Source organism: Oratosquilla oratoria, chromosome 21 (genome assembly GCF_046742065.1).
Source record: "Oratosquilla oratoria isolate Oo_2021 chromosome 21, ASM4674206v1, whole genome shotgun sequence".
In the NCBI taxonomy this organism is placed as follows: domain Eukaryota; kingdom Metazoa; phylum Arthropoda; class Malacostraca; order Stomatopoda; family Squillidae; genus Oratosquilla; species Oratosquilla oratoria.
In genome coordinates this window covers 36,211,719-36,226,229 of record NC_134797.1, presented here as the reverse complement: position 1 = coordinate 36,226,229, position 14,511 = coordinate 36,211,719, and the positions used below count along the sequence as shown (strand labels likewise).

The 14,511-nt window shown below is 41.5% G+C and overlaps 1 protein-coding gene across 1 annotated transcript in view; it reads right to left on the bottom strand.

Moving 5' to 3' along the window:
- Nucleotides 1–14,088, bottom strand: part of LOC143036856 (uncharacterized) — a gene marked incomplete at its 5' end in the record, with an annotated part of 31,060 nt that extends 16,972 nt beyond the window's left edge. Inside the window, 3 exon segments of the mRNA XM_076204710.1 lie at nucleotides 1,083–1,250; nucleotides 4,405–4,824; nucleotides 13,957–14,088. Of these exon segments, the coding sequence (XP_076060825.1) occupies nucleotides 1,083–1,250; nucleotides 4,405–4,824; nucleotides 13,957–14,088 (720 nt within the window).
- Between the last annotated feature and the right edge of the window lie 423 nt (nucleotides 14,089–14,511).

Here is a 14,511-nt window from a genome sequence, read left to right as displayed (position 1 = left end):
ATCCAAGTGTTTGTGATCCTGTGATTTAGTTACCAGGGCAGTTTAAGATAGTTTCAATACGAGTCTACGGTAAGTCATCGTCGGATTTGACCGAACATTATTTTCCACATGGTTCTTGCAAACTTATGTCCACAGTCACATATATTTACATATGTATAAAGCTTGGCACTATTGATATAATTACAACCAGACCCTTGGCTAACTACACAAAAATTTCAACTATGTCACCTGACTAGACACCGTGAAGTATATGGGCGTGTGTGTTCCATTTCTGCGCATTTCTTAGTGTGTTGTGTCAGCTGGTTGTCAATTCAATGAACTTCTGTGTTAGCGAGGATCTGGGATCTCCACAGCCTAACGAGGAGGAGCCAAGTAAAGACGACACATACAAAGAGGAGTTCTAAAGGAAGCTATCTCGGGTAATCACAAACACCGAAAGGACAAAGAGGAGGAAGAGGAGGAGCAGGGAGGGTTATAAGAAGGAGAAGAGGAGGATGAAACCGAGGGGGCAGAAAAGGAGGAAGGAGGGGCGGAGGACGATGGCGGAGGGAGAAGAGGAAGGGGAAGGGAGAGAGAGGAAGAAGGAGGAGAGAAAGACGAGGGTAAGGTTAAAGCTGAAGAAGAGAAAGAGGAAGTGGATGGCGGGGTAAAGGAAGAAGGAGAAACAGAAAATGGAGACGAAGAAGAAGAAGAAATGGAAAAGGAGGTAGACGATGGAGACGAAGAAGAAGAAGAGGAAGAAGGCGAAGAAGAAGAGAAGGGGCAAGAGGGATGGCCTGCAGTGGGAGAGACACGGAGGAGGAGGAAAGGACCTAGTTTGCTACTGTCGGAGATGGGGAAGGCAAGAACAGAAGCAATACCGTCAGGACCCCCCGAAGAAGAGGTCTTCGAAGAGTCTGCGCTCTCATTGATAAGATCCTCCTCCTCCTCTTCCTCCTCTTCCTCCACCGTCTCCTTCCCCTTCTCCTCCTCCTCCTTCTCTGTATTCTCGTCTTCCTCCTCCTCTCTCTCCTCCTCCTCCTCCTTCCCACAACCATTCTCCACCCCATCCTTCCCACGACCCACACTCTTCGCTGACTCACTTTCTACACCATCTTCCTTCTCCTCCCCCTTCTCCTCGCCTCCATCTTCCGCCTTCTCCTCGCTGCTCTCCTTCTCTTTCCCTTCGCTGTCGTCGCCGCCTTTGCCGCCTGCGTCGTCGCCTCCTGCAGGTTCGGGCGCCGCGGCGGAGTCATCGTCCTTCGTGGCCTCTGAAACCATAGATGCAAACGTCACACGTTTGGGAAATCGGGTCGTGACGTCATAGCGTCACTTACACGTCATAAAGAAGGTAAACAATGTGTTATGCAGATACGCATGCGCACTGACGCACAGGCACGCCCACACACCCACACAACACAATACACAAACACACACACATACACATGCGCGCGCGTGCGTTCATGCACATACACATGCACACACACACACATATATACACATACGCGCACACACGCGTAAACAGCGTAAATAGCCTATTTTCCAACTCTCTCTCTCTCTCTCTCTCTCTCTCTCTCTCTCTCTCTCTCTCTCTCTCTCTCTCTCTCTCTCTCTCTCTCTCTCTCTCTCTCTCTCCCTCTTTCTCTCCCTCTCTCGTTCTCCCTCTCTCTCTCTCTCTCTCTCTCTCTCTCTCTCTCTCTCTCTCTCTCTCTCTATATATATATATATATATATATATATATATATATCTTCATCTCCCTCTCCCTCTTTCTCACAGGTACGCATGTAGGAAAGCACATCATTATACATATGTTTCGTTGAAGAATTTTTCTGAGGAAATCGAAATCAGCAGTTAGGTAAGAGGAAGTAATCATTATATTAAAGTGTAATTAATTAACATATTCTCAACTAATTCATTACTGGAACATCGTGTGCCTTGTAGAACTATCTACAACCATGCAAGAAAGTCATTCAAAGTCTTTATGAATATTAAAAAAGTGAGGGGATAAAAGTCTACTGTGGAGAAAGGAAATAGAGATTGTAATATACATAGATTTATATTTTTAGGGATTATTCTTGTGCAGATTTGTTATTGGCTACGAAAGAAAATGCCTCTTCTTGTCTACAGAGGGAAAAAGAGGAGAGTGAAGAAGATGAAATGTTATCCCGTTAGCTGGGCGAAAGGTCGATGACGTCACGAATATTTGATACAGTCGACAGTATGGCGCTGGTTTTAATCCTTTCACTACGGCGAGTCAGTTTATACAATATATTCGGACTTCTTCCAGAGGATTTTATTCAGTTAAAAGTGTTTAGGACGAGAAATTCTTGTTGACATGCTGGGATCGACAGTTGCTAAACACGGGGTTTTGAATGTAGGGCTCATGCAGACGAGAGTGGGTGGGGTGAGAAAGTAGGTCGACCGAGTGACTGGGAGCGAGCAGGCGAAGAAGGGAATAGGGATGGGAGGAAAGATGGGGGGGACAAATAGTATGGGGGAGAACAAAGCCAGTGGGGTGATTGTTAAAGATTGGGGGGTTAGCTTCCAAAGTACGGTAATGTGTTTTTCATATTTTGTTCTTTTTAACGATAGATGAGTTTATTCAGATAAAGAACTGACTGAAGAAAATGGCTTCCATTATTGATCGGGACGCCATTTTGAGTCTGCTGTTTCTCTTGGCTGAATCAAATCGTCTGGCGTTATGATGAATGAAATATATGGAAACATCGTCATATTGAAGACATTAAACACTGCGGTGAACGAAGAATAAAAAAATTACGAACGTGTGAGACAGTTATATCTTGATCATTTAGTTAAGTCGATGGCGGTGGGGGATTGCGTCAATGAAAACTATAGATTTCCATGTATAATGTTTCAAATGTAGTATCGTCATAGGGCAAAGGTGACGGCTTCGGCCGCAGCTACTTAGCACCTCCTGGCGCAGGTTCCTCATCTCCTTTCCTGTCAAAGGCAGCATGAAGGAAATACAAATCAAATCGGCAAACTGTGTCGCCATGTTTAGCAATGTGGCAAACAAGGTTACCAACCGATATTTTGTTTGAATGGGGAATAGGAATTCCTACCCTTACGTTTTTAATAGTATTTGCTTGTAAATTGATATATATACATATATATGTATATATATATATATATATATATATATATTCTGACGAGTTAAACACCATATGAGGACGGAGCCTTTATTTGTACGACGTTTCGCTTACTACAGCTTTTTCAAGTACAAGTTGAGATACAAATGCTTGAGATTAAATAAGGGAAAGGAGGGAACGGGGAGAGAAAAGAAGAAGGAAGGGGAAGGAAGAGGAGGAGGAGGAGGAGGAGGGGGGGGGGTTGAACACTGGGAAAGGATGAGAATGCTGGCCCAAACGTCCGTGGGCGAAATGTCCACAAAGGGTGGTTTAGATATTTAATTTTTTTTTGCTGGTCATGGGTATTAAATATCTAAACCACCTTTTGTGGACATTTCGCCTACGGACGTTTGGGCCAGCATTCTCATCCTTTCCCAGTGTTCAACCCACCCCCCTTCTCCTCCTCCTCCTCCTCCTCTTCCTTCCCCCCCTTCTTCTTTTCTCTCCCCGTTCCCTCCTTTCCCTTATTTAATCTCAAGCATTTGTATCTCAACTTGTACTTGAAAAAGCTGTAGTAAGCGAAACGTCGTACAAATAAAGGCTCCGTCCTCATATGGTGTTTAACTCGTCAATCTTGTCGGCAACTGCCACTCTCATGAAAATATATATATATATATATATATATATATATATATATATATATATATATATAAATATATATATATATATATATATATTTCTAGTGTACTCAAGTTGATCACTTGAAAACAAACTCTCGCTCATGAAGTTTGAATTCAGGCTATTTCATTGTTGACCTCAAATCTTCTATATCAGACAATCTGCCTCTGTTTATGTCAGACAGGCGTGCCAATTATGCGCAGTCTCCATGATCTTGTTTGTCACCACTGCAGACATATCTAATTTTTAACATTGTGGGTTTTTCTGCCAGTCTGGTTCTTCCTTGTTATCCTTCCCATCCTTTGAATATCAAAAAACATAAACACAGCGAGTTTTGTGTTTTTTTTAGCTTCCTCATGTATGTCATGCTTGCCAATATCGTTCCACGTGTCAGGGCTGGTTATAGGGATAGTTTTCAGTCAGGCTTACCAACTGTGAGTCGTTTGGTAAGGCACAGCCGAGGATGGTTTTGTGAAATATCATAGGGTAAAGTTAGGGGGTTTGGTGGAGGGAGGAGGGAGGGTTCGGAGGTTGGGGGGAGGGGTAGATGTTAGGGGGTTTAAGGGAGGTTTCTCGCATGCAGAAGGTTACGAAACTATTAATGGGGGAAAGACAAAAAAGACTAACAACACTGAAGAAGTTCATAATTAAGTTCACCCTTCGACTGGTCATCCTTATCGTCGTCGTCCTCCTTGCTTCCCTCCTCCTCGGCGTGGTCGTCCTCCGCCTTCTCCTCCTCTTCCTCCTTCTTCTCCTCCTCCTCCTTTGTATCCTTTCCATCTTCTGTCACATCCTTATCCTCCTTCCCGTCCTCCTTTTCCTCCTCCTCCCCGTCTTCTTTCTTTTCCTCCTCTTCCTCTTTCTTTCCCTCTTCCTCCTCTACCTTCTTTTCCTCCTCCTCCTCTTTTGCTGATTCCCCTCCACCCTCCGCCTCTTCCTCTTTTTTATCTTCAGTATCATCATCACCACCATCCTCTTTTCCATGTTCATCCTTTTTTGCCTCCTCCTCCTTTTTTTCCTCCTTCTCCTCCTCCTCCTCCTTCTTCTCCTCCTTTTCCTCCTCCTCGTCTATGCTGTCTGTTGGATCAGGAAATAGAAGCTGACTTGAGTGCTTTCAGAACGACTCGGTTTACTGCTCTAGAACATTTTCTATCCATTAATACATCACGCAAATCTTATCTTCAATTGAATGTAATTCTTACGGATTCCCAAACCTGGCCTATGACGAAATAAAAATTATTCAAATCTATTTTTCTTTCTTAACTATCTGGTATATTTCAATATACAGTATTTTTCTAAAAAAAATTGTAATTGAATTAGTATTAATGCAATAATAATTATATAGATATATTTACATAATTTTGAAATACCATAGGTAGGGTTTGGGTGTGAATTTCTAAGTGTACATACATGATCTTCATATAAACCAACTATGCTAGAATTGAACTATGTTAGATTATTTTGTTAACCATTGAATGACACTATTTTTCTTCTTAATGTATAAGATTTTTCTAATTCTGAAAGAAATAGGAATAGTAATTTTGATTTTGGCTAAATAGCTGATAGATAGATTAGTGCCTATTAATTTTAACTTAGTGGGTATTTGTTAGGGAGACAAGTATGCATTGCGCTAAGTTAGCAATGTTAGGAAAATAAACATAAAGAAAAAACGAAAATGATATAAATTCACTGAAATCAAGAAATCATAAACACACATTTGATATTAGTGAATCAAATATCCTGCAACATGAAATGGATGGAACATTTTATGTGAATGACCTTGGGTCATATTCTTAGTCCACCCCATGACCTGAGGTCATTATATCGTATTTGGTGGTCCCATGCAGGACCGACAGTCCATCCACTGGACAGCGATACAGCCTCTGGTAAGGTTGATGTGATGGTGTGAGTTGTATGTAAAGTGTCGAGCGTTTGGGAATAACAATTGTTCTTGTGAATGGAGTTTGAGAATAATGTAATCAGTTAATTCGTAAATTACATTCATAGACACATAATGATATAGTTACGATTATAACTAGGATATGGTCGTCAATTTGAAACAAGTTAGCAATGATAACAATTATTGTCTTGAATTTCACAGACTGGAAACCCGCAGCTCTGTAGTCGTTGGCGACGATCCTTGGTTCCATTCAATAGATCTCTGTTCACATGCTACGACACCACTTATGGTGTGACCTCATCTTGTACCATGACCTTAGTAGCGCCATGACCTTATCTTTTGCCATACCCTTGATTGTGAAATGACCTCACTTGTGCTACAGTCTCAAAGTGTGAGTCCGGCTATGACCTCCCTTCGTGTTGTGACCTCAAATGTACTCTGACCTCGCTTGTACTGTACTTGCACCTGTGTAGTGACCTTACCTGTTGATGCAGCGTCTCCCTGTGCTCTCACCACGCTTGTGTTCATTTTTGGTACGTTGACATTTCCTTGTTTACCATCGGTGTTCTTTTGTTTGGGTTTGTGACGTGGTCAAGCGCATTGTCTTTTTTTTTTTTTTTTTTTTTTTTTTTACGGTGACTTGATGTCAACTTGTGTACGACCAGCGTTCTGTGCCAGTTTTTCTCTTGTAGTGTCTGACTCCATCAATTCAATTCTGTACGATTTAGAACAAACTCACGGATTCACAGGATTGAAATATCTTAATCTTTTCGTGGTCATTTCTGTCACATATGTTCAGATTCTTTATCACTGCCATGTGATTTTATTCAGATAAAGAAGACCTACTTAATTACATTTAATCAATACTAATCCTAATCAATCCTAATTTACGCTAATTACTCTCAGTACTGTAACGCTCATCTAAAGTGGTTTGGTGTCACTGACTAATGTTACGATTGTTCAGATGCTGGAAGATATTATGTTGTTGTTGTTGTAAAGTAAACAAGGTTACATGACGTTATTTTGTGTATAGGAACGCAACGGAACCTTCCACTTCGGTTGTTTCTTTAAATGTATTTAAGTATATATATAATACATAGCATATACATATACAAATACATATACATATATATACGCATATACATATACATATACACGTGCATAAAAGGGCATTTTGCATACTCATACATGTACATATGTATATATAGATATACATGCACACATATATATATGCATACATACACGGAAATAGTGCATATGGCTTGAGGGAATGAGTTATATATATGCAAAGGTTGCTGAATATTAACGTATATATATAATCTGCCTAATCACATTTACGCTCGAACACACAAGCCTCGTTGACACGTCCTTCATACCACACGCGCGGAAGTTCTGGCAACTGTACATCTATATGTGTACATATCCATATCCGAGACAATATGTATCTGTGCCTGTACATATTTGCGTGTTTTTCTACAGCCTTCGTGTTTCCACAATATGCTTTGTTTGTCCTCTAGCTGCTGTTCTGTCACCTTCATACTTAATCTTTTCCTTTGATGATAAGAAAAATGTGTGAGTATTAACATTGCTCCTTGTCACCTCTTCATTCCACGTATTCCCCCTCCTCTTCCTCCTCCTCCTCCTCCTCCTCCTCCTCCTCCTCCTCCTCTTCCTCTTCCTCCTCCTCCTACCCTCTACATTCTTCTCCCTTACCCCTTCATCTCCCCTCCCCTCCACCTTCTCTTCCTCTCCATCTCATCCTCCCATTGCACCTCCTCACCCCGTCACTTCTTCCTCGCCCCCCTCCTCATCCTCTCCACCTCCTTCTTCCCTCCACTTCCTCCTCCCCTCCACTTCTTCCTACCCTAGACATCATCCTCCCTTCCACCTGTTCCTCCTCTCCACCTCCTCTTCCATTACGCCTCCTCGTTCACTTCCCCTTTCTTCTCCCCTCCACCTCCTCCTCCCCTTTCATCTCCTCACCCATCCATCCCCATTTCCCCTTACACCTCCTTTTCTCCACCTCCTCCCCCTCTACCTCCTCCTACTCTCCTTTACCTCTTCCTCTCCACCTACTTTTACCATCCACATCCTACTTCCCTCCACTTTCTCCTCCTCTCAACCCATCAGTTTCTTCCTATTCTTCACCTCCTTCCCTGCACCTCCTCTTCCTCCTCCTCCTTCCTCCTTTCCCTTCCACTTCCTATGTGGAGCAACGACCGGCTCGGCCCAGCGGGATCATCGTCTTCCGTTTCCTTGGAGACTACGCGCACCCATTGAGCAAGTTTTTTTTTTTCATCTTCTTATTTCTTTTATTCATCCGAAAGCTTTGGGGTTTATGTTGGCGCGTGCGGGTCGTAAGGCAGTGACAGACTTTCATTTTTTTTCACTGATGCAGTTAATCAAAACTGACCAGAATAAAAATATTTAGTTCGATTTTGAGTGAAATCTTAGTTGATCTTACCAAGCCTAATATAACCCAACCTAACCTAACCTAACCTACCCTTCCCTAATCTAACCTGACGTAACCTAATCTTACCTAACCTAACGTACCCTACCCTACCCTAACTTAACCTAACCTACGCTAATCTAACCTAGCCTAACTTAACCTAACCTACCGTACTCTAACCTAATCTATCTGAACCTAACCTACTCTACTCTAACCTAACATAAACTAAGCTAACCTAACTTAGCCTACCCTTCCGTAACCTAAACTAACCTAGCCCAACCTAACCTAACCTTCATATCAGTAGGGTTAACAGCGCTGACAAAAGACCAATAGACAACAAATCCCACCGGAAAGCTTCGATGAAATACACTGAGTAGGTTATTGGCACGGCAACGCCTAACTCTCCTCATTATCGACTCTGACGAATTGCGTCGATCCGTGTTTATCAAACAGATGTTTAGGTGAGGGCTAAAGCACTTTCTCTTCCATTTTGAGAAGGGTTAAGTGAGGCAGTCATATACAGTATGTGTATTTGTGTGTGTGTGTGTATGTGTGTGAGTGTGTGTATGTGTGTGTGTGTGTGTATGTGTGTGTGTATGTGTGTGTGTGTGTGTGTGTGTGTGTGTGTATTTACCTAGTTGCATTTTACGGGACAGGAGCTATGCTCGTGTGACCCGTTTTCGTATCTCCACGTCCCGTTTATTTTTGAAATCGTGTATAGTTTTGGCATTCACTGTTTTACTGTTCAATTTGTTCCAGACATCGATCACTCTGTGTGGGAAACTATTCTTTTTTCAGGTCTCTTCTGTAACTGTCTTACTTTAGTCTCTTTTCGTGTCCTCTTGTTTCTCTTTTGTCCCATTTTGATAGGTCATCTCTATCGAAAACTTTCATCCCTTTCATAGTTCTGAAAATGGTCAGCAAATCGCCTCTTTCCCTTCTCTGCTCCAATGTTGATAATTGTAATTTCTCCAGTCTTTGTTCATGTGTCAAATTTGAGTGTGGGTGCCATTTTTGTCGCTGCTCTTTGGATTCTTTCTAATTTTCTTGTGCTTTTCTTTGTGCTAGGTGCCCACATTGATATAGCATATTCTAATTTCAGTCTTATCAATGTAATAATTATTTTCTTAACCATCTCCTCATCCATGTAGTCGAAGGCCACTTTCATTGATCTTAATAAGTTGTAGGTCTCTCCAAATAACTTATTTACATGAGTGAGGAGAATGGAGGAGAAATAAGGAGGGATGAGGTGAAGGCAGTTGTTAAGATGATGAAAGCAGGTAAGGCACCTGGTCTGGATGGATGCCATGCAGAATGTCTGAAAAAGGGAGGTACAGTGATGGTGGACTGGCTGGTGAGGTTATTTAATGTTTGCTGGAGAGAGGGTAGAGTGCCGGAGGACTGGAGGAGTGCCTGTATAGTTCCTCTTTACAAGGGAAATGGGGACAAGTGTGAATGTAGTAGTTTCAGAGGGATTAGCTTGTTAAGTGTAGTTGGGAAGGCTTATGGGAGGATCTTGATTGAGAGGATTAGGAGAGGAACAGGAGTAATTGGTGAGGAACAGTGTGGATTTAGGACAGGTAGAGGTTGTGTAGATCAGATCTTTGTGGTAAGACAGATATGTGAGAAAGCTATAGGAAAGGGGAAGGATGTTTTTTGGGCTTTTATGGATCTGGAAAAGGCTTATGATAGGGTAGACAGAAAGGCACTGTGGGAAGTTATGCAGATATACGGGATAGGAGGAAAGCTTCTGGGAGCTGTCAAGAGTTTTTATGAGAGTAGTAGAGCTTGTGTCAGGATTGGAAATGGAGAGAGTGAGTGGTTCGAGGTAAAGGTGGAACTTCGTCAGGGATGCGTTATATCCCCCTGGCTGTTCAACTTATAGATGGATGGGGCGGTGCGAGAGGTAAATGCAAGGGTGGTGGGCAAGGGATTGGAGATGGTTAAAGAAAATGGAGAAAAGTGGAAGGTGAGCCAGCTGTTGTTTGCGGACGACACTGCGCTTGTGGCAGGATCGGAGGAGGGATTGAGGAAGTTGGTGGCAGAGTTTGGGAGAGTATGTGATAGAAGGAAGCTAAAGATAAATGTGGGTAAAAGTAAGGTGATGAGATGTACAAGGGGTGAAAGTGGCAGTCGACTGGAAGTGAGCATTAAGGGAGAGCGACTGGAGGAAGTGGATAGTTTTAGATACTTGGGTGCAAATGTGGCAGGAAAAGGTGGAGTGAAGGTGGAGGTAGAATGTAGATTGAGAGAAGCGAGTAAATGCCTTGGTGGATTAAAGAGTGTAATGAGGAATAGACATTTGGGAATGGATGCTAAGAGGAGACTGTATGAAGGAGTGATTGTGCCAACAGCACTGTATGGGGCAGAAACATGGAACATAAGAGAAGAAGAGAGAAGGAGTTTGAATGTGTTTGAGATGAGGTGTCTGAGAAGTATGATGGGGTTTACTAGGCTAGATAGAATGAGAAATGAGGAGGTGAGGAGGAGAACAGGGGTGGAAAAGGAGCTGGGAGATAGGGTTGATGAAAGAATATTAGGATGGTTTGGACACATGAAAAGAATGAGTGAAAAAAGACTAGTAAAAGAGGTATGGAAGGCAGATGTGGAGGGAGTGAACATGAGGGGACGTCCTAGGATGAGGTGGATGGATGGGGTGAAGGGGGCTTTGGGGAAGAGGGGAATATCTGTTGAGGAAGGACGGGAGAGGACAGAAGACAGGGGTGAATGGAGAATGGTTGTATATGGATGATGTTGTGATTGCATGAGGTGGAATGGGCGGGGGGATGGGGGGTGAGGTAGTATGTGTGAGCAAAATTTGACGCAGCCCGAAGGGATTTCTCCCCGTTCTCTCCTTTTATGCAATGGGGGGACGGAGAGGGGGGGTCGCCGATTTAATGAAGCGGCCTTGCTGTGGATGTGCTGTGTCTTGCGACACTGCTTCTGACCCAGGGCAGTGTGGACAAGGTGCAGGGATGACCCGTCATCCAGGAGGTGCTCAGATAAGAGGGAGGGTGGAGGGGTGTGGAGTGTATTCAGGGGTGGAATGGGTGGAAATGATTTTACGCCTTTCCCTTTTTGGCTACCTCCCTTGTAAGGGGGAAAAAGCCTTGGTATATGTATGTATGTACATGTTTGTCAGGTGTCAAATCACTTGAGATGATTACTCCTCCTAGGTCCCTCTCTGAGTTTACTTTTTTGACTACTTTGTTTCCAATCGTATATTTTCCCGAAACTATTTTTGCCTCTTCCAAATTCCATTATGCTGCATTTCTTGATGTTGAAGTTCATTTCATACTTCCGGGTCCATTCCCATACTTTATCCAAGTTATCTTGTAGCGATCTGCAATCTTCTGTTTTCACTCTCTTGAGTAATTTGGCATCGTCAGCAAAAAAGGTCATGTAACAATTTACTCCTTCATCCATATCATTTATGTATATGGCAAACAGTAAAGGAGCCAAAACAGAGCCTTGTGGGACGTGTATGTATGTGTGTGTGTGTGTGTGTGTGTGTGTGTGTGTACACAGCCATGCTTCCTTCTCTCTGAGACCCGGAAGGGATTCTTGTGATTGGCAGCCCTGTTAAGCTGATTAACTGGGTTCAGGGCTACCATCATCAACAACAAAAACCTTTGGCAGTGATTTGTTCAGCCTTCCCTATAGATCGTTTTGTTCAGTCGCAAAGAAAGAGCTCAGTCGATAGTTTTTTTTTTTTAGTGTGTTACCATAATCTATTTCTATTATTATATATATATATATTTTTTGGGGGGGAAGGCGTTTTTGGCTATCTGAAATGGTGAAACTAAACCAAACTATTTTGTTTTGGAGAGAACTGTTTAGCTCATATTTAGTTTCTATTTCCTGTTTTCCAGTTAAAAAAGTTGTAGCTAAGAACCTTAATGGGGAAAGAGATTTCAGAGGATGAAAAACCACTTTGAGACAACAAACAACTATATGTATAGAAGAAATAAGGGTCATAATTGTTGTTAGGTTTCATATCCTAAGATTTTGCAACATTAAAAAAAAATGCAACCTTTAAAAAACGTTAGATAGCAAGTGTGACAAACTTAGTTAAGGCGATAAAATAGAAAGCGATAGAACATATAGTAAAATAAATCAAACGATTCAGGTAACTTGATTAATGAAATGGAGTAGAATAGATTACTGAATACAACAAAATAAGATAAGCTAGATAGATAATGATTTTTTCAGCATGAGTGTAGGCCCTTATTTAAAAAAAAAAAATGAAAAAGTCTGGTATTAGCCAAAAAAAAAAAAAAATAGTTACCGTTAGTCTTTTAAATTACATTATGATAATGGTCACTGCTATACGCCACGGACCCCCCCCTTTGATGAATAAAATCGTTTGACGTCAGTCAAAATGAAATATGTAAAGAGTGTCACTGTAGCTCCGGTGGACTAGAAACGGATAGAAAAAAATATAACGGATTCTATTAAACAAAATTTGATGTCATGTTTCGCTTCTTCTATGACGTCATGTCGCCTTGAACGTTGATCAATGAACCAGATAAAAAAAAAATTCCCCCAGCCCTAGAAATTTTTCTAAAAATCATATAATATCCCACTTAAAAACTTACTATTCATGTGTTCATACACTCATATTTATTAAGAGGAGAAATGCACTGATCGTTATATAAAAAATAGGTGCATTGTGAAGAAAAGAATTCTGAATGCAGTATTTTGATTTGGGAAAAAGAATTCTAATTTTGGACACCGACTCACGGCCGCTGTGCTCTCATCTCTCTCACGCCTCCCACTATCACTCTCGTTGGAATCCCACGTGAGGTGAATAGAAAAGAAAGAAAATTGAGAGCATATATATATATATATATATATATATATATATATATATATATATGTGTGTGTGTGTATATATATATATATATATATATGTATATATATATATGTGTGTGTGTGTGTATATATATATGTGTGTGTGTATATATATACATATATATTTGTATATATATAATATATATATATATATATATATATATATATATATAAAACACACACACACACACACACACACACACACACACACACACACACACACACACACACACACACACACACACACACACATAGACACACACACAGCAGAGACATATATATATATATATATATATATATATATATATATGTATGTGTGTATGTAAAGACTGATGAAGGCCCAAGAAGTCGAAACGTCTGGTTCTGAAGAAAGCTTCATACTCTAGCCTTAACGTTTCATTTGGCCACCTCACCTTCATATATATATGTATATATATATATATATATATATATATATATATATATATATATATATGTGTGTGTGTGTGTGTGTGTGTGTGTGTGTGTGTGTGTGTGTGTGTCCCCATCGCCGTTTCTTTCTCCTTCTCCCCCTCTCACCTCTTCTTTCTCTCTTTCTCGTATTTGCTTTGACTTCCTTTTCAGTTCCTTTCCATTTCTCCCCCTCCTTCTCCACCTTCTCTTTCTCCCATCCTTTCTCTTTTCTTCTTTCTCTTTCCCGCCCTTCCTCTTTCCCAGACTCTTCCTCTTTTTTTTTTTTTTCTTCCTCTTGTTCATCACTCTTCGCTCTCTTTCTCTCTCCCCCTTCTCCCCAACTGGTGGTGTCATCGGAAGCGAGTGGGTTTTGTATATTTGCTTAGTTGTGGGTTCGAATCCTGAACTCCCCCAATACCTAGTTCCAATCGCATAATAGGGCAAAGATGACGGCTTCGGCCACAGCTATTCAGCGCCTCATGGCGTAGTCTCCTCACTATCTTCTTCCCAACTCCCACTTTCTCCTCCTCCTACTCCGTTTTCCTTCCTGACTCCCTCATCACCTGCACCGTACCTGCTTCTGCCTCCTTTTCTCCTTCTCCGCCTTCTTCCTTGGTCTCCTTCTTTTCCTCCTTGCTCGCCTCCACTTCCTTGGTCACTTCGCCGTCCTCCTTGGCCACCACTGTCTCCATGGGTGCGGCTGATTCTGTGAATAAAAGAACAGAAATTATTATTAAGATAGAAAAGCATTTAAGTGCGCGCGCGTGTTTGTGTATGTGTTCAAAGAGCATTTGAGTTATTGTCCTTGGTTCTTGAAGTGTTTGGTCATAGCTCTTGATGGGAAGAGCCTTTCAAACCATTTTCTTTTCATCTTTGGTGCGGGGTGATCCAATAGAGGTATTCAAACGGGTCAAGGGCTTTAACAAGGGTTATGCAGGGAAGGTCATCATATTAAAACAGCAGGGCAGAATGCGTAGTAATGGATTTAGATTAGACAAACTTATATTTAAGAAAGAAATAGGCAAGACTTGGTTAACTAACAGTGGTTGACGAATGGAATGAACTTAGTAACTATGCAGTGAGCGCTGAAACCTTTAGTTGTTTTAAGAGGAGATTAAATAACTATATA